The following is a 20,169-nucleotide window of genomic DNA, read 5'->3' on the forward strand; positions in this document are numbered from 1 at the left end:
AACTAACTAAAATAAAACTAAATTAGTAATTGTTCCTAATGTAGTTTTTTTAATTTTTCACATGTATTGTAATTTTTAATATTAAAATTACAATACATGTGAATTCCAAGTACTAATCTTAATCTTCAGTTGACACTTATTAGTTTCAAAATAATTTTAGCCTTTCCAAGGCCATCTTCATCTGTGTCTATATTATAAGCAAAATGTTCTCTCCCCACCAAAACTGAAACCAACAATGTAAAAAGAAGCAGCATGTAAGTAGGTCACACTGGGTCGCATGTGGCATCTACAATTCATTCCTCGAAAGGACCACCCATTAACTTCCTCTGTGGACTCTGCATGAATTCATGGAAAGGATTAACAAAGGGGAAGAAAGGTCTTTGTGTAGGGATAGGAGACACGAAGATTTCACTTTTGACACAGACTTAGACTTGGAGTTGAAGAGATGCTATTCGTTTGCTCCCTTAGCAACTATTCTTTAAATTTGATTTTTGAATAATAACCTTTAGTTAGATACAGATATACAGATTTAGTTTTAGTTTTTGTAATATTTTTAATAATTATTTATTTATTATTGTCTATTTAATTTTGCCTGCATCTTTTAAACCCTTAATTACAATCTTTTTAATTAATTGCAACTCTTTTTTATTTTGCAACTTAACTAACTTTAGAAATTGTTTTAGTGTCGTTTCACATGAAAGAAAATCAAATTTAAATTTATTTAAATTTTTTTAGTAATTTCATTTATTTTTGTTTTCTAAATTTGCTTGCTTTTAAAAAATTTTTTAAAATTTTAATTTTAAGCAAATTAACATTAATTAAACTTTCAGGCTACTTAGTATGGAGTAATAGAAAGAGGAATAAAATATGTAAAAATTTAAGTAGAGTAAAATTGAAATATAAAAGTGAAATTTTAAGTGTTAAGATTTATGCAAGCATTGGTCAAGACAACGTTGAAATATGAACATTCCCACTTTGTTCGTTCCTTTCAACTGCAGAATTTGCAATGATTCAAAGATATATAAAATATTTTTTTGTAAATTTCTGTTGTAAATTTGTATTGCAGTAGTGCAATAAATATTAATATTATTTCTTGCACTCTAGTAAAATAACTTGATAAATTAATAAAATTCATTTTTATAAATGTGACTGAAATTATCATTGAATAAAAAGATACAAAACTACTAATGTCTGAACATCTAAGCTTGAAAAAGTTTATCTCTGCTCTTAATGGTGTTGAATTAAAAATATTCTGTTGTAATCTTCAAAATAATTTTTGTTGCCAAGTTGACTATTGCTAAGTTGACAGTTACTGAGTTGGTATTATTAGATTGACCATTACCAAGTTGTCATACCAAGATTAAGGATAGGTATATGTGTTTTTAGTGGTTTCTGAAAAATCACATAAAGCCAGATGAATATGTATGGCACATAAAAGATTTTTTAAAATTTTTATACATCCTCTTAACAGCTTCTTCTTTGGCTAAACTTAAGTTCATGACTGTAATTTAAAATCAAAAGATAATCCATACTCATTTTTGCATAGTCAAATTGACTTTATTCACACAGGAAATTACAATAATTTAAAAAGTTTATATAAATATGTTGGAAAAAATTTGAATCATAAATTGTAATTGTATCACAGAGAAATTTGGAAAACTTTAAATATTTTTAAAAATAAACTGAAACAATAAAATAAATATTAAATGATTAATTAATAATTTTTTTCTTCTCAGATATTACAAGCAATGGGTAAATCATACCATCCAGGTTGCTTTCGCTGTTGCATGTGCAATGAATGTCTTGATGGTGTACCTTTCACAATTGACATGGATAATAAAGTTTATTGTGTCAATGATTATCACAAGTATATTATTGATTTTTAATACAAAGATAATGTTTATTAAAATTATTTATGAAAATTTTAAATATTTGAAATTTTCATTTAATTTTAGGATGTTTGCTCCAAAATGTGCAGCTTGTGGAAAAGCAATAACTCCTGTAGAAGTATGTATTGATTTTTGTAATTTTAAAGAACCTAGTTATAAGATTATAGAAGTATATTTTTATGTATCTGTATTTGTGTATGTATTTAAAGAATGCTTCTGTTCTTTGAATATAATAAATAAATATAGTAAATAAGTATATCTATGGGATTGACCAAAAAAGTTGTTTAGTTTTTCTGTAAGATGGCTGTAATAGTGCTTACTTGTTTTTAACTTCATTCAAAGCAATTTTGTTAGATTGTATTATGATGGCTGTCATATCAACATGTTTTTTTTTTAAGTGACTGTGAGGAAGAATTTCTTTACACTGCTAAAACTCAATGAACAGTGGCTAAAACAATAGGCACAACTCTGGTTCCTGCTACAGTGCCAAAAATATGGAGTCATTCCTAAATGTATTTCACTCAAATATAATTTGTTTCTATTTTGTATATGATCCATGCTGCCACAGGTAGAATGGAAACTCTTCGCCAAACTAATTAGAGACAAAAGAAGATCAATTGTTGATGCTGAACAAAAATGTATGTTGCTGATTTGTGCTTTACAAAGTATGTGAGCCAATGATTCTGTATATTCAATTGGAAAAGATTCACTCCATCACTCACAGAGCATTGTTCCACACAAAAAGAAAGCTAAACAGAAAATTCATATGCTTGCTACAATATTTCCTGCATATTCATAAAATTCCAGAGGCAGTTCCGTACTACAACTATGCAAACACTGCAGTTCCAAACACAGTTTATCATATTCTTCAGCATGGGTCAAAATTCATCCCAGCTCCAAGGAGAGACTACAGACAACTAATCTCTTTCATCATGGCAACCATATCACTTACTCAACAGGCCAAACTGCAATCTGTATTGGAACTTTCAGAATTCACAAAAATTGCTGCCCAAAGGCCCCCATATATGCCTGTGACATTTAAAAATAGTTGGTGTATCAGACATTTTCTGAATAATATGGATCTGAGTTGTTGACCTTGGACAAAGAACAGAAGTATGTGATGAGTAAGAATAATGACTTCCATCTATAATCTGGATTGGTCCTACTAAATGAAGATGCAACACTGACAGTTCTAAGAAGAGCATAAAAGGTGATGGCATTACTGGGTGTTCTATCTTCCTTAACGAGACTGCTTTCTCCTCCTAAAAATGTGGTGTGTTCCAGGCTATTCTTAGATCAAAACACATTAACCTACATGTCTTTTACAACTTCTGGTCAACAAACACTCATATCCAACATATTAATTGGAGAAGGTGCTTGCTAAAAGACTTAGTTCCCTCCCTTTGTATGTCACATTTTGTGATAACTTCTGTATTTGAAGCAAGATCAACTCTTATTGCCACTCTTGCACCACTCCCCATGCAAGCATATTGCTTTTACAAAATCAATGTAGTATCATTGTATCTTTTGGTACTGCAGTTTAAAGCTGTTGTGCTAGTGAACACCATGCTTATTAAGGAAGAGTCACTTGCCTCCACAAGTATTTGATTTGTATGAAGTGCAGCTATTCATTACTGAAAATAATTATTCATTTTGATGACAACATCTACATTCAAAAGCAAGGCATACCAATGGGCTCACCTCTCTCTGCCACACTAGCTGAACATTGAAACAAAAATTTTTAATTTTCACTTGCTATGCAATACCCTCTCCCTTATCTATGTTATGTAGATGATGTCTTAATTATTTGGGAGAGCTCAGAGGAAGAATTATTAATATTTATAGAAATGTTGTTCTCTATTTCATTAACCATACATTATGAGGTTAATGCTAAAATATTTTTCTTGGATCTACATATATACAGATTACCACATGAAATTGTTTTCTGTGTTCCATAAATTCAATGCCTTGTCCCATATAATTTCATCAACCACTTACATATGTGAAAATTCGAACCCACCGGAATTTAGCCGGTAATGATACATCCCTTTCTCTTCTCTAGTCAGGCAGCATTTGACAATGAGTTGCAGTTATTATCGGTTACAATATTTAATGCAGGCTATACACCTGCAGAATTCAAATACCTTGTTAGCCACGTAAAAAGAGCACTTTCCACTATTCCTTCTGAACACAAAAAGGACCTTATCTTATCAGCCTGCAATACTATACTTAGGGTTGCTGTTGTTAGCTATCATACATGCATTCAGAAAATTCAGGTTTATCGTCCCACTGGCTCCAACCTACCTGAAATAGGCTTTTATGTAATGACAGAGATAAAGTTGACTTGCTGGAAAAATTGGGGTATATGCCTTACCTTTACAAAACCATCTCCAGAGGAGGGCAATAATCAATTATATTAGAACTACTACTAGAATGCTCCAGACAGATATCCAGAAATGTCAGGAAGACATATGAAATAACAGGTATACTAGAGAACTGGCCAAAGAGTCTGGAACCACATGATGTTAATTCTTAAACGATGCCAAGATAAGACAATGTTATTCCTATGGGAGGCATTTTATATCTCCTTCCTCCTACCTCAACATTCCCAAACTATGGATCTCATTGTATAATCCCTGCTTAAATTGTAAAATTACATAATACTATATAAAGAGCATTTCATTTTTTATATCAACACACTAAGAACCTTTTTTATATCCCAGTATGAATAGCTTTAGATAAAAACTAACATTTTCAACCAAAAACGTTAGTTTTTATCTAAAGCTATTCATACTGGGATATAAAAAAGGTTTTTAGTGTGTTGATTTATCCTTCCCAGGGATTGTGCGAGAAGTTGGTTTAATTTTTTATATTTAAAAACTTATTAACAAGTTGTTTTTAATGGCATAAGACAGTGAATACATTCAGGGCTGGATTTACAAGTAAGCTATGTAAGCTGTAGTTTAGGGCCTCAAAAATTTCTACAAAAAAGAAAATTGAAGTCTAGTGGTGGGATTCAGCTGATTCTGCTGAACCCCACCACTAGTTATAAGCTAATCAGAATTCTGATTTGTTTGAAAAAAGATTAAATTTAAATTATGTGAAATTTATTATCAGTAATGTTTACTAGTTTTTGCTAGCTAAATGTTGGTTTAGTACATAAAGCTTACAGTTTTAAATCTCTTCTAAACTATTATTTTTCTTGCTATCTTTAAAAATTTATTTATTTAATTTTTTTCATGTTTATTCTAGTGTCAAATTCATATAATTAATTTTTTTTTACCTTAATTTTGCTGAATTTACTATGTAATCTAGTAAATTTATTAATATGTTTAATCAAAGCATGAAATAAATTAATTTTTATTCTATTACAAAAGGATGTAAATCTTTACTCATATTAAAAATTAATCATATAAGCTATATAGCTAATTTTTTATATTACAAAATATAAAATTTTTGAAATAATTTTTTTAGTTAATAGTGAGGTTGAGGCCAAAGTTTTAAACGTGAAAACGTGTATGTTGGACGTTCGGCGCCGCTTTCCTATAAGGCTAAAAATTTGACAATGGCATTTGGAATGTCGAGCATGATTCCAATGACTTTCCAAATGCCATTGTCAAACTTCTAGGCTTACAGGAAAGCAGCGCTGAATGTTCAACGTACACGTTTTCACATTTAAAACTTCGGCCTCAACCTTGCTAATAAAAAAGATTTTCTATAATTTGAACAAGATTTTATATCATTTCTTTGTTTTCAGGGAACTGATGAAACAGTTCGTGTAGTGTCAATGGACAAAGACTTTCATATTGACTGTTATGTTTGTGAGGTATAATTATTAATGTTTTTTAAAATTAATTAAAATAATTTTGTACTGTTCTTGAATTCTATAATTAACTTAAATTATTCAAAGTATAAGCTTTATAAAAATATATATAATATATTTATTTATTTATTTATTTATTTATTTATTCAATTTTTCAAAAGATTTACAAAATGATATTTATATAAATTGAATCTGTTTTAATAAAAGATATAATGTTTCTAAATGATATTAGACTTGATTTACTATATTAGTATATTAATAATATAATTACATATAAACCAAGCCCAACGTATAGTAATAAATAAATAATACCACCAGATTTCAATATGGCTAATTAAATATAAAGATATTACATAATTTGGACTAAAAGTAGGCAGTTAAGTCACTATCTTCTGTTAAATTTAATTAGAAATAAATAAATTAATATAGAATATTCTGGATCAATCTTTTTCTGATTGATCTGATGTAGGACTCAAACCTGCAACTCTTGCTTACCATAAAGATGTATTCTGAATTATGCTGCCTAGAACTTTGTTTGATCTTTGCTCCCAGACCAATTTAATTTAGAATACTTTGCATAAGTCAGCTGAGTGCCATGGAGGGCCAGATGTATAATTGTTCCTAATCGGTGTGATGAGTGACCTTGTATATTTTAATTAATTTGGTCTGGAAGTGAAGTGCATGCAGACATCTAGGTAACAATTGACAACAAATCTGCATGGTAAGCTGGAATTATAGGTTTTAGTCCTACTCCAAATCAATTTTTTGTTTCAGAATATTCTAAATTAATTTATTTACTTCTAATTATTAATTTAACACAGTATGGTGGCTTAGCTATTTATTTTTAGTCCAAGTTATTTAACATTTTTATAATTATATAGCAATACCATAGGCCAGTTAAAATCCTGCAGTATCATTTATTGATATTACTAATCACTCATCATTAGCAAATTTCAGATAAAATTATTTCATAGACTCCAGAGAAATTTGAAATTATTAAAAACATAGAAGAAACAAAAAGAGCAGAAGAGTAACACTTATTTAATATGATTTAAAATGTTCTATTATATTCTTGGATAATATAAAAATAGATAAATTATACAAATAATATAAATATTTCCATTAAAATCAGAAAAAAATAACAACTTTTAGCAATATGATCAGTTTCATAAATAAGAATAAGAAAAAATTTGAAGAGAAAGTTAAATTTTATGATAAAAATAGTTACATATTTAAAATATTGAAAATAACATCAAAATCATGTTGAATAAACTAGTGGGAATCATTAATCTATGGGCAATGAATTCGGTATATTAATAAAAAATTATATTAAATATAAACCATCATCAACTGAATATTTATTTTTACATAAAACTGATTATCTTTGAGAAAAAAATTTCATAAATTCATTTACAAACATTAATGAAATTAAGAAACAAGTAATAATTATTAATAAATTTGTCAAAAGTCATTAACCAAAATTCAATTACAAATGATATAGTTAAAAGTTGCATTTATATTATTTTTATTTATCATCTCTGTACCAGTTTCTGCAGAAAAGAAAAATTATCTGCAGAATGAAGAATGATGACAATGAACAGAAATATTTGACTATTGTTGATAGAAATGATATATTATGATAAACATATAAACCATATATAATAAATTATTTAAATTGAATCTTCAAATTGAAACTGTATTATAAGTCATATAGAGATATCCTTAACTTCATATGCTGTATAGTATCACAATACAAGTAACTTTATATATTCATGCTTTTTCTTATTTGTAATTTAACATTTTTATTGGAAATCTATAGATTTGAAAGATGTCAAATCTTTCAACTATCAATAGAAAGATATTTTAACTTTTATGTCAATTTTATATGTATTATTTTTTGTTCATTTATTGATTGACAAAGTATTGACATTAATAGAATATATTTGAACACTAAAATCTTATTTAAATAAGTTGTGATCAAACACGTGATTATTTGCAAAGCATTTTGTATATTCACAATTGCTTTTACAATATTTTTATTACAGTACAGTACTTGCAAAAAATGTACTTTCTGTTATCTCCAATTTTTGACATAACCAACTATTTTGCTTGGTGCTGAAGTTACCACATTACAGCAACAATGCCTTCTACCAAATCATATATGTCAAAGTTTATGTCACATTTATGTAGTATATGCAGAATTCCACACAATAATAATAATAATCTGATATAATAATATAAAAGATGGGAAAGCAGATAGTTGGTGAGGGGTTTAAGAAATGATGGCAGAAAACACTGAGAACATACTGCACCAGACAGCTACAGAACCCACAAATGTGAGGAACTTGATGGTTACAGAAAATTTGGACACTAATGAAGAGAAAGATGCTGAACAGGAAAAAATGCTAAAGCTGGCCAATGATACTTTACAAGTTTTCAAAAGTAAACAGCATTGATACTTTATGCAAGGACATTCAAAACATGGAGTAAATTTGTATCATATGTACTGTCCAAATGCAAAATGCTCTATCTCCAAAAAGTTGAAAATCAAGTTGCAAACTTATCATCATGCTTAATTAGTATCCTGCATTGATACCTTCCAATACTTTGCATGAAAAATGCTCTAATAATTACAGAATGTTTTTCACATGTATAGTGGTATCAATGTAGGATACTAATTAAGCATGATGATAAGTTTACAACTTGATTTTCAAATATTTTGGAGTTAGAGCCTGTTGCCTTTGGGCAGTATATATCTGCATCGTGTATTCCAATAGTGTTTTATAAATATAAAAGTAGAATTGGTGACTTTTAAAAAAGGTTAAAGGAAATAAATAATAAAGAAATTTTAGTTAAAACAGTATAAATTTATATATATGTATATATAATTTTTTATTAAATTCCTAAATTTAAAATTTAATATTAATGCTATAACTACTTTTAATTAAATTTAAACTTCCTTAACTAATTATAAAGATTATAATAGAGATATTAATACTATATTTTCAAAGACTAAATAATTTACAATCTTTCTGATTATCATCAATTAATTGCACAACATAAATTATTTTTTTACTAAAATATAGTAATGGATATTATAATCAATAATAAAATCAATCATAATAATAAAATGTATTTTACTCTTAAATAAAAGTAGGAAATTACCAAATTTAATACATAACTATATAAAATAATGAGTTAATAAAATAATAGTTCTCACATCTAAGATTGCTGATAAACTAATATATTGTGTGTAATTTTAACATATCTGATATTTCATTGACATTTACTGAACTTTGATATTTTTGACTGAATTTAAAAATAATATAGAAGTAGTGTTTTAATTGAAAATCTATAGATTTGAAAGATGTCAGTTCTTTCAACTAGAAAGATATTTTAACTTTTATTTTCTAACATGTCAATTTTATATGCATAATTTGTTGTTCATTTGTTCATTGACAAAGTAGTGACATTAATACAATATATTTGAACACTAAAATCTTATTTAAATAAATGCTAAATTTTAGAATGTGATTGAAAAAAATTTTTATAAACCACAAAGATATGGCTTAGATCAGTGTTTCTCAAACTTTTTGGATCGCAACCCCCCTTCTGCACTTAAAAATTTCAAAGGGCCCCCGAAGAATGAGTATGTGTCGAAAAACATCCCGGAGGGAGGGGGTTAGGCTCGTATTTAAATATTTGTATCCTTTTTATTATTTATATGTGCAATTTATTTAAGTAAAAATTATTTTATATAGTTTTTATTTCTATTATTTCTAAACATGAATCCATAGTAAATTTATAAAATATTTGAAAAAAATTGATCTAGAATCAATTTTTCAGCGACCCCCCCCCAAATATTTTTTGCGACCCCCACTTTGAGAATCACTGGCTTAGATGATTATTTTTTATATTTAGAGTTCATAAATTTTTTAATAAATTGGTAGAATTAGTAAAATTAGAATTATGTTTTTTTGAAATATTTTTAATAATAATATAAAATTGTAATAAAAATTTCTTAGCTATTTAAATAATTTTTTAAATAGCTAATATTTTGGAACCATTTGACAATTCTGTATTACTTTATTAAAATAAAAATATGCATTTTGGAAAATATAATAATACTAATAAAAGAAACTAGGCATAGATACTTGTTAAATTTGTGAATATCTGAAAGAAAATAAAACATACATGCTAAGATAAAATTAATTTATTTCAATGTGTACACTGTATAATACTAATAAAATATTAAAAGTAATAGTATAATTTATTAGTTATAAACTTTCTTTGTATAATTTTGTCTTCATCCCAATCATGTTGAGAAGAAGCAATTATACAAAGAGTTTGATAACTACAAATTAAGAACTTTAGAGGTATTGGAGATATTTTGTGCTAAAACCAAAGGGGATTGCATTTAACAATAAAGAGAGCAAAACCTTATTGCTTGCCTGGCAATCATTCTTCATCAACCCCTTATAGCAAGGCCACACTTACAATTTTACATGCAAACGTCTAATTAAAGTTATGTGAACATTCAAGTTTGGAATGCTCGGTAAACTATTCAGTTCAAAAGTGTAGAACCAGAAGCAGGTTATATATATATATATATATTATGTATTTTTTCAACCCACTTAATGGGCCATCTTCAAGCTTAAGAAAACAAAACTTATACAAAATGACTGGTTTTATGTAACATTCTGTTTTGTTTTCTTGACCCTAAAGATGTCCATAAGTAATATAATATTTATATAACTACATTTATATGTATAATATAAATATAGTTGTATATATATATACATGTATATGTATCTACTATTAATAATTAGATATTAAGTAATTTGATATTAGAGGTAGATGTTAGGTACCATCTCTTATCAAAATTAATAATTATAATAATAATTTAATATTTATTAAATGATTTTAGAATAGCCTGAAAGAAAAGAATCAGTCCAGAGTGGGATTTGAACCACAATTTTTGCTTACCATACAGTCGCATTGCCAGTTATGCCACCCAAATCTCCAAGCAATTCTTCTAATTATTAATAGTAGCAAAAAAATAGCTTGCTTAATTACAATGATTATTTGGTTTATTATGAGTAAAAAAATTCATTCCTAATAAAGCATTGCTGGAAGACGTAAGAAAGGTGTGACATTGATTAATGTTAGAATAAGTTCCAGCTTTGAACAACATATTAATTTAGTAAGAAATTAATTGTAATTAAATTTTTTGCAAGATGATGACACTTGTAAAGAATGGTAACAAGATAACTTTAGTGCTAAATCTTATAGTACTATAATCAAATTTATCATTAAAATATCTCCTAAATAATTTAGTTATTTGATTTAATATGTATAATTTGGACTATGATATTTAATAAACAGAACAAATTGTTGCCTGAAAGAAAGAACATACCACTGTTCACAGTGATTTAAAAATTTAATTGCAAACATTTGCCATTTACTTAATGGGCCATCTTTAGGCTCAAGAAAACAAAACAGAATGTACCACTTTATGAAACAAATGTTTCACAAAGTATTTTTTATCTCCAGTCCAAAAGTAGGGTATCATTGAATTCATCTCGGTCCCCTCAGTTTAGAAAGTCCCGAAATTCCATAGGTGATAATCTATAGTATCCTCGAATATTTCACTAACTGAGCACATAAGTTCCATTAGTTCTTCATAATATGTTAGTGGATTATTGAAAGTTTTTTATAAAATGTGTTTTACTGAATATTGTCTTACAGAAATCATATAAATATTTGAATTTATACCTTATTTATTCCTACGAATACCTAATATTAATCAATGCAAAAACTGGATGCACAAAGTATAATCAACTTCCAAGACACCTAAATCCAGTTACAAAAAGTTTATTAACTGAATTAACATTTTCACCCTTGATTTTGATTTTTGTGAAACCGTGTTGTATTATTCTTCGAAGTATCAAACACAAATTCGTGTTAATAACAACCACTTGGCTTTTTTCCACCTTTATTTAGTTGATACGGTACATAAGGCCCGAAACGTGTACTGTATCAACTAAATAAAGGTGGAAAAAAGCCAAGTGGTTGTTATTAACATGAATTTGTGTTTGATACTTCATTTTCACCCTTGTTTAAAGGTTTTAAGATTAAATAGAAAAATGGAACAAAAACAAATTTAAAAGTACATGCATTTGAATGATATGATTCATATTACCTGTCACATACCAAATATACAAAATGATAAATATTTAATGTAAGAATAATATAAATACATAAAAATACTTAATGTAAAACATTACAGCCAAGTGATTGCTAAATTATATCAGACTATGTTACTAATACCATTATTAATTAAATACTAAGTAATTTGGCACTAGAGACAGGTGTTAGGTGCCAAATTACTTAGTATTTAAATAATAATAGTAGTAGTAACATAGCCCAATTTAATCAGTAATAATTTGGCTTTAATGTATAACTGTTGGGTTTAGATGTTTATATTTATAAAATATTACAGATATTCTGTTTAGATTTTGTCAAAATACAAATATTCCATTTAGTAAAACATTTAAAGGAACTAAGAATAATATAAATATAATGCACAAAAATAAATAGAAATAAAAATTAAGATACACAAATTGAAAATCAAACATACATCACACATCAAAAATATGACATGGGCTCTTTTAAAAATAATAATGATGTAACAAAATCAAAACCAGGTACACAAAAAAACTTCAAAAAATGCACTTCACACATGCAACATTAGTGTTGTATACCTATTATCAATTGCAGTCCCTTTATTAACCTTTGCTAAAGTATCTAAGAGAAATGCAGCAAAACAAAGTGTTGTAAGAGATGCTATGAGAGGATGGATTATAATGGATTTTCACCCTACCTTAAATGCTATGTATAAAAAAAATAGCTGCCTAGACCAACACCTTGATTTTATTGAAGCATAGTCCAACTGCCTTTTGATTACTATCAAATGTGAAGGATGCATATAATGTGGACAGAACCCCAGGAGTTTACTCTGTACCACTTTATGGCAACAGATTTGATAAGAACTTTTCTATGAAACACACTTTGCGTCCTTACTGTATATTGTTTTCCACATCTGGAAACTATTAAATGCAATGCTTCTTCTTACCTGTTTTAAAAGAGGAGAGGAAAAGGTTGTCAGTGATCCCAACCTTCACCTATGGTCACCATTCAGTACCCTGCCTCCAATTACCTGCTCCTTCTGTCTACTTTTCTCAATGCCTTAATCAGAAAAGATGTTTGGAGCAAACTTTCTTTAATGCCCTGCATAAAAATGAACTTTTACAGAATAAAAGTTACATCATTGATGAAAATGTCTAAAGTAAAACACCAACCACGCACCGCGATAAATAAACAATAATGTCCTCCAAAAACCAAAAATGGTGCGTTATGTCATATAAATAAACCTCCCTAGATTTACTCACTACCAAGGGGCAGTAGTGTGCACTTTGGGAATTACTGCAATATGCAGTAATAAGGAAGCCATGTAGTAGAATGTAGGATTCATCTGTAGAAAGTTTTTCTTTGTTTATTTCATTACTTCATATTACAATTTTATTTATGTGGTTAAATAGTGTGGGCATTAATATTGGAATAAGTGAAATGTTTAGTTCCTGTGTAAGATGTCATTTGAAGCTGGTGACATAGAAGACCAAATTTGAAGTAAATTCCAGAAAATTGAGAATATTCAGCTTTAGCACAAATCTTCAGTACAAGCCTGAAGCTGGCCACTAAACAGGACCAAAAACAATACCATTTGCACTGTATATTTCACATCTTGTTGCTGCTGGAAATGTATGTAAAATTAATGTAAGTTACTGTTGTTGTAATTCCAGCCGTATATATAATTCTATGACTTTTTATGATAATTAAATTATCACCTTCAGGCAATTGGAACAAAAATGAAATAAGAACATTAGAATATAATTATAAAAGAGTAATGTAAATAGTCTTTTGTAATTTCTTGTAGATCTTCATAATACTTTTACAGTTGAATTTTGACATAAATAGAATTTTGAGTAAAATGAGATTATATTTATACTGTTTGGAATGTTGGTTTAAAGAAGTGTTGTCCTTTGATCTTTACTGCATCCGAGATAAGATCAGAGATATATAGCATCAAATTATTGGCAAAATTAAATTAAAACATGCTTTTTCTGGTATATTTTTATCATCTATCAGTTCCATAGATGTGAAACATCCTTATTTATCCTTTATCCAGTTAGTAAATTCTCTAAACCACAGATTATGAAAAGCCCGCTTGTTACACTTGGATTTATAAAATTACCTGTTGCAATAATTGTTACACCTGGCATTATTAATCATAAATTTCAAAAATGTAAGTGATACATTTTAAGAACATTTATCAGAATGCCTATAAACTGTGGGAAATAAATAGCAAGTTTACAGAAAAATTATTAGAATTAGTTTGGTTTATTTGGTATTGTAACATGACAAGTGGATGATCTGCCAAGGGAGATTCCTCCTGGGAGGACTTTTATGGGAAACTGACTCCTATATAGGTATTATTAATATGAAGAAAACCCAGAAAACTCCATGTGGCCAGCCTGTTGATGATGTGCAAACCCATAACCAACTATCAGTGTTCCATGGTTTTATCCACTTGACCACTGGTGGGCACTTGTCAGAATTAAGAAAGAACCATCTAGAAATGAAAAAACCTGAGTTGTTAGATGTAAAAAACAAATACTATATAGTTTTTGTAGTGTAACACTTGACTCCACACATGCAATTGCTCTGTGCTACCCATCTCAGTAATGATATAGTGCATCTACTTTGCACTATATCCTTATATTAATTAAGTGAATTATAATTAGTCTATTATTTTTTTAAGTTATGTTTTTTGAGACATCGTGAAGTGGACATAGACACTGGACTTTTTCACATCTACTTTATTTTCTTATTCTTTGTTTTTTTTATTCTTTCAAGAAAATACAGTACTGTCACAGTGACAATGATAGCTGACCCACCAAGTAACAAATAACAAATAAACCCATAAAATTAAAAAAGGACTAAAAATACAAATAGTATAAAACATATAAAAATTAGAAAAGTTAAAATAGTTTTGTTTTTTAATGCAGGATACAGTCATAAAGAAGTTTTTACAAATGGATTTAAATTTAAAGTAATCAAGAAAGAATAGATCTTCAATGGTTACAGCAGTCTTTTGATACCTGTAGAAAAATGATTTAAGTATAACATTAAGGCAGGCATATGGAGAATACAAACAAACAGAATCTCTAGAATTAAAAGAAGGAACTTGTAAAAGAAAAAATTTAGAAGGGAGGAGACCATTAAAATATTTATAAGAATATATTCTGTCAAAATAATCAATTCATTTAAAAAAAACAGGGAAAACACAAGTGCACACAAGCAACCGTGGGAGAATCAGTAGATGGGAGGTTTGCAAGCTTATTTAAAACATATTTTGGCCAACTCAGAATGAAATTTATGTAGATTGAAAGCAGAGGCTGATGCCCATATGTTCTTATGTACTTTACAGTCTTTGAAGTGGATGTGAAAAAGTCCAGTGTCTAGTGTCAACATCTCATAAAAGCAAAAGGAACCATACCTGTGTGAGATCGCGGGGAGGTAAGAGGGTTTCGTACCTCCCTTTCTGGCGACTCACTTGTCAAGAATGGCTGTTACGTCGACGGCGCATTACGGGTTACGCAAGTGGAGGAGGAGGAAGGATGGGGTCGACGATAAGGCGAAGCCGACAGTCAAGAAAGACACCATTTTATAACAAAAACAAGATTTATTAAAAGCGAAACGAACAAAACTACACTTCTACCCTCATATACAAAAAGGGGGTCCGGAGAGAGAGAGAGTTTACAAATATTTATTCATACCTCTGAACAAGTTCGTAATAGACGGAATCCGGTAAAAGGAGTTGTAGACTGTCGTAGACTGGCACTTAAAACTGTAGAATTCTTTAGAACTTTAGAATTTAAATAAACGACTAGTTCGGATGCTAACTGTAAACTATCATGCAAGATGATCTACTTGCTTCGAGGGAATAATAGCTTGTTGACAGTTAGGGGACAATCGTTGCCAGTCGAGGGTCAACAATTTCCCGGGTATGGAATGTTGTTGATTAAGCTGTTTATAATAGGAGTGAAATAATTCAGAAATTTTAGGTTCTTAACTTCCAGATTTCACACCTGTACATGCAACCCTTCACAAGATATTCACCACCAAAGGTCAGTTTTTAACATATATCAGTACACTGCCTATTCTCCATGCTCCATGTTGTCAAGGCAAGCAATAGCAAGCTCCACGTGTAGTTGTGCACTTCAGTATGAGCAACAGCAAGCACCTCAGTGCCTGAGTGGTGAAAAACCCCACTCCTTCTAAAACTATATAACATCATGTACACCATGAACAGTTAAGTGGGCTACTTGAAGCCAGCATAGTTATGTGAGCTACATAGTTAAACATGATAGTCTTATTGGAGTGACACAGATGACAGTATCATGCATTGGATTAAAATTCATTCTGGTGTCCCATTAACAGAAAAGTACCTAATTTTTATTTCATTTTGTTTTCTAAAATTATAAATTATCAGAATTAACTTTTCGATGAACTGTTAATCACATTTAAATATTTTATAAATGAGGCCAAACAAGTTAAAAGTATTTAAAATGTAATTCTATTGAAAAATAATTGAGTATTGTAAAAATTTATTATATAATTATTTTTAGTTTTTTTAATGAAAGTTTTGAATCTCAATAATAAGCAGCAGCTGCTCCATAGGCACAAGTCTAATTGCAATTTTAAAATCTTTATAGCCCACACTCCTTTCAAATTAGCGAGGTTGAGGCCAAAGTTTTAAACACGAAAATGTGTACATCAAACGTTTGGCGCCACTTTCCTGTAAGCCTAGAAGTTTGACGATGGCATTCGAAATGTCGAGCATGATTCCACTGACTTTCCAAACACCATCATGAAACTTCTAGGCTTCCAGGAAAGCGGCGCCAAACATCCGACGTACACGTTTTCAGGTTTAAAACTTTGGCCTCAACTTTGCTATTGTCTTTTAAGCACAAACTGCAGGTTATATGCACAAAAATTCAGTATTTCTAGTGTTCTGTTATAATCATTGAATAAATTTGGTCATTGTAATTTTACTTTATAAATACTATTAATAATAAACTCATATTTAATTAAAATATAATTTGAAAAAAATATAATTTTGAATTTTAAACTTTTTTTAATACAATTTCATAAAATATGGTACCTTTTTCAGGATTGTGGCATGCAGTTAACAGATGAGCCAGACAAACGCTGCTATCCTCTAGAAAATCATTTGCTGTGTCGCGATTGTCATCTTAGAAGATTAGAAATGCAGGGTCAGAGTCCCACGATGCAAACATTACCAAGAATGCCGTGTTAGTGATTATTAAAAACAAAAATCGCGTCATGAATGAATGATTATTTTGCAGGGTGACTGACTGGTTGATGTATGAAGGATTTTGTTTTGTTTTTACTTATTATAAAATCTATATCTTGTAAGAATTATGTGATAAGTCAATATTTTCCCATAATATTTAATTTAATGTGCCATAGAAAAACTTAGAATCAAGTTTTAGTTTTCTTGGATGTCATTATACTGGTGAGTCATTGTATATATACAGTAACATATTTTATAGCAAAATAAAATTTGAATGAGAAATGTATTAATATATCTAATGTCCAATACAAAACAAAGTTACCATTGCACAAGTACTTCAAATTGATTTATAATTTTTCATAGAGCCATAATTAAATTTCTTTATTAATTAGCATAATAAATATATTTTGTTAAATAAATTTTTCTTATATATACATATTTATAATTAAATTTTTATATTATGCTATACATATTTAGATATAAAATATTTTAAATCTATTATTTGCAAGATCTGTTGAATGTTATTTTTCAAATTAGATGCCAAATCTTGTTCAAAAGTGCCAATAAAAAAAAATTTATATATATATAATTCCTTTTAATTAAAAAAATGAATATATAATTATTTTAAATGTGCAATTTTTACATGTAGTCAATCTAAAATAATTAGTGACATTGTAATTTTTATTGCTGGATTTTGTACTTAGATAAAGCAATGTCAATCTAGAGATACATGGTGTAAAACGTAACAAAATTTAAGTTATAATTCTAATAATTTTTGCGCAATTATTTATTGGTTGCTCACAATGTTATACGTCTCAATTAGGGCCATCTTAAGAGATTTAAATGAAATGATAATAGATCTCATTGTAGTGCAATTTATTGACTTTTGTATATCCACTATGATCAAAGAAGTAATTCCCATTTGTATACTTCATCTCAGTCTCTCTGAAGATTAATATTGGCCCTGTCCACTAATTTATTTTGTAGTTTTATACATATGTATTTTTCAAATGTGGTATTTTATGATTTAAGATGTATGTCATACTTATGAACAAAGTCTGTGTTAAGAAAGATGTGTTATTTGTAAGGAATGCATTCTGTACTTAATCTAATACTTTTGATGTTTTAAGCAGAATCATATATTTATCACTTAAAAGTTGGTGTTGTTAAATTACAAATTGCCAGTTTACAATGTTAAAAGATAAAAAGACAAACTTAAACACAATTTTTAGCCATAGTTCCCTACAGTTCACTATAATGCATTTAGTATTATTTGTTGTGTGTTATTGTTATTATAGTAAATTGTTAACAGATTGCATTTAGATTCCTAGTGATCAGGTGAAGTGTCTTAAAATGTGCCTACCTACAGCAACCCAATAAATTTAATCATCTTATTTAATATCATAAACATTGAGATGCTGTGTTTTTTGTTTTCATTTTTTTTAATCTAATAATACATATATATTTTAAGTGAAAATGTTTGTAACTCTCAGGTAATTATTGTACTAAGTTATAAATGAAATTTTAAAAATTCAATATTTGTAACTAAGCACAATTTTCATTGTAAAAGTTGATTGTTTTAATATTTATTGTGCAATACAATCAAATGTAACTTTCAGAATATATTCAAAATTATGAAAGTGAAACTGATTATCCATTAAATCTAATATTAATAAATTAGAGAAGTGATCTTTTGTCATTAATTATTAATAAAAGAAAATTTATGCAAACTTACTGATAATTTAAGTATTTATATGATGCAATTAATACTTACACACAATGTAATATTTATCACTTTTAAAAAAAATCCTTTTAAAATTTATTAAATTCTTATTTATAATTACTAACAATTATATTTTGTACCCTATATTATTAAAAAAAAAAACCATAAGCAATCACATGCCAGTTAACATGATGGTCATTTGACAGATGTCATTTTTATCATTAAAAGCTGTCAGATTTTCATATTTGAAGTCCAAGAATACATCACATTCATTTAAGTTTTATTCATTTATGATATGATGAATTTAGTTGGAATTCTTCACTTAACTATTTGTTATGCAAAATATCTGAGAAGAATATTTCATATCAAATTGATGAGATAGAAATTCAGATATTTAATATTAAATTATCTGTTTACTTGTAAGTTATTTGCAAATATACAATAACAGATAAATTCTCAAGTAAAACTTTTATTTTAACATGTAAGAATTTTAGTTTTTTTTTTTTTTCCTTCCAAGAAAAAAATTGATTTGCATATTTAGCTACCATTATTTTTAATAATTTAATATACTCCAAAATATATGCTTTATAATTTTAAAAATAGATCTTTACAAAATTGTGAAAAGCACACCAAAATATCAAAATAAATTGTAGGTCATTTTTGCATTTTGTCGTCATGTTTTTCTTAATTATAAATTATGTATTTATGTGGTATTTTTAAACGTATTTATACAGATTTAATTATATAATATGTAGCTGTTTAACTTCATTAGGAAAATTTACTACAGCATTATTAATAACTAAAAACATTTTTTTAACTTTCCTTTTCATATCATTAAATTAATTCTACAACAAATAAAACGTTCATTTTTAATTGCAAAATTCCATTTTCCATGCATTACTAATTTAATTTTTAAAAAAATTACAAATGTAAATTTTTAATTATTTCATAAACATGTAGTACAGTATATACCTAAGTGAAATTTCATTCTTATTGTTATCTACACTATCAAATAAAAATAACTTGATGATAATCCTACACACGATCCAGATTTCATGGATTTTATACATTTCCTCTTCTCAACATAAATCTGAAGTTTAAAGAAAAAAAAAATAATTTCATTTTCTGCTCCATCGCCTCTTCTCTCCTTCCAACTGTTCAATAACCCTTGGCTCCTGTCTGGCTCACAGCATCGATCTTTGTAAGATGCTCTATTGAAATAACAGGACATTATTTTAACTTTTTTTTTTTAATCTCTAATCAAAAACGTTAAATGGCTATAATGATTGCTTTG

General features: G+C 28.1%; 1 protein-coding gene across 1 annotated transcript in view; it reads left to right on the plus strand.

Annotated features, from left to right (window-relative positions):
• Window positions 1–18,837, plus strand: part of LOC136972458 (Wilms tumor protein 1-interacting protein homolog) — a 48,672-nt gene extending 29,835 nt beyond the window's left edge. Inside the window, exons 5-8 of the mRNA XM_067267055.1 lie at window positions 1,737–1,867; window positions 1,956–2,007; window positions 5,647–5,715; window positions 17,009–18,837. Coding sequence (XP_067123156.1) covers window positions 1,737–1,867; window positions 1,956–2,007; window positions 5,647–5,715; window positions 17,009–17,155 — 399 coding nt within the window. The 3' untranslated portion in view covers window positions 17,156–18,837. The remainder of the gene's footprint in view (window positions 1–1,736; window positions 1,868–1,955; window positions 2,008–5,646; window positions 5,716–17,008) is intronic.
• The last annotated feature ends 1,332 nt before the right edge of the window (window positions 18,838–20,169 follow it).

This window comes from Centruroides vittatus, unplaced genomic scaffold (genome assembly GCF_030686945.1).
Source record: "Centruroides vittatus isolate TY-2023 unplaced genomic scaffold, ASM3068694v2 contig_2908, whole genome shotgun sequence".
In the NCBI taxonomy this organism is placed as follows: domain Eukaryota; kingdom Metazoa; phylum Arthropoda; class Arachnida; order Scorpiones; family Buthidae; genus Centruroides; species Centruroides vittatus.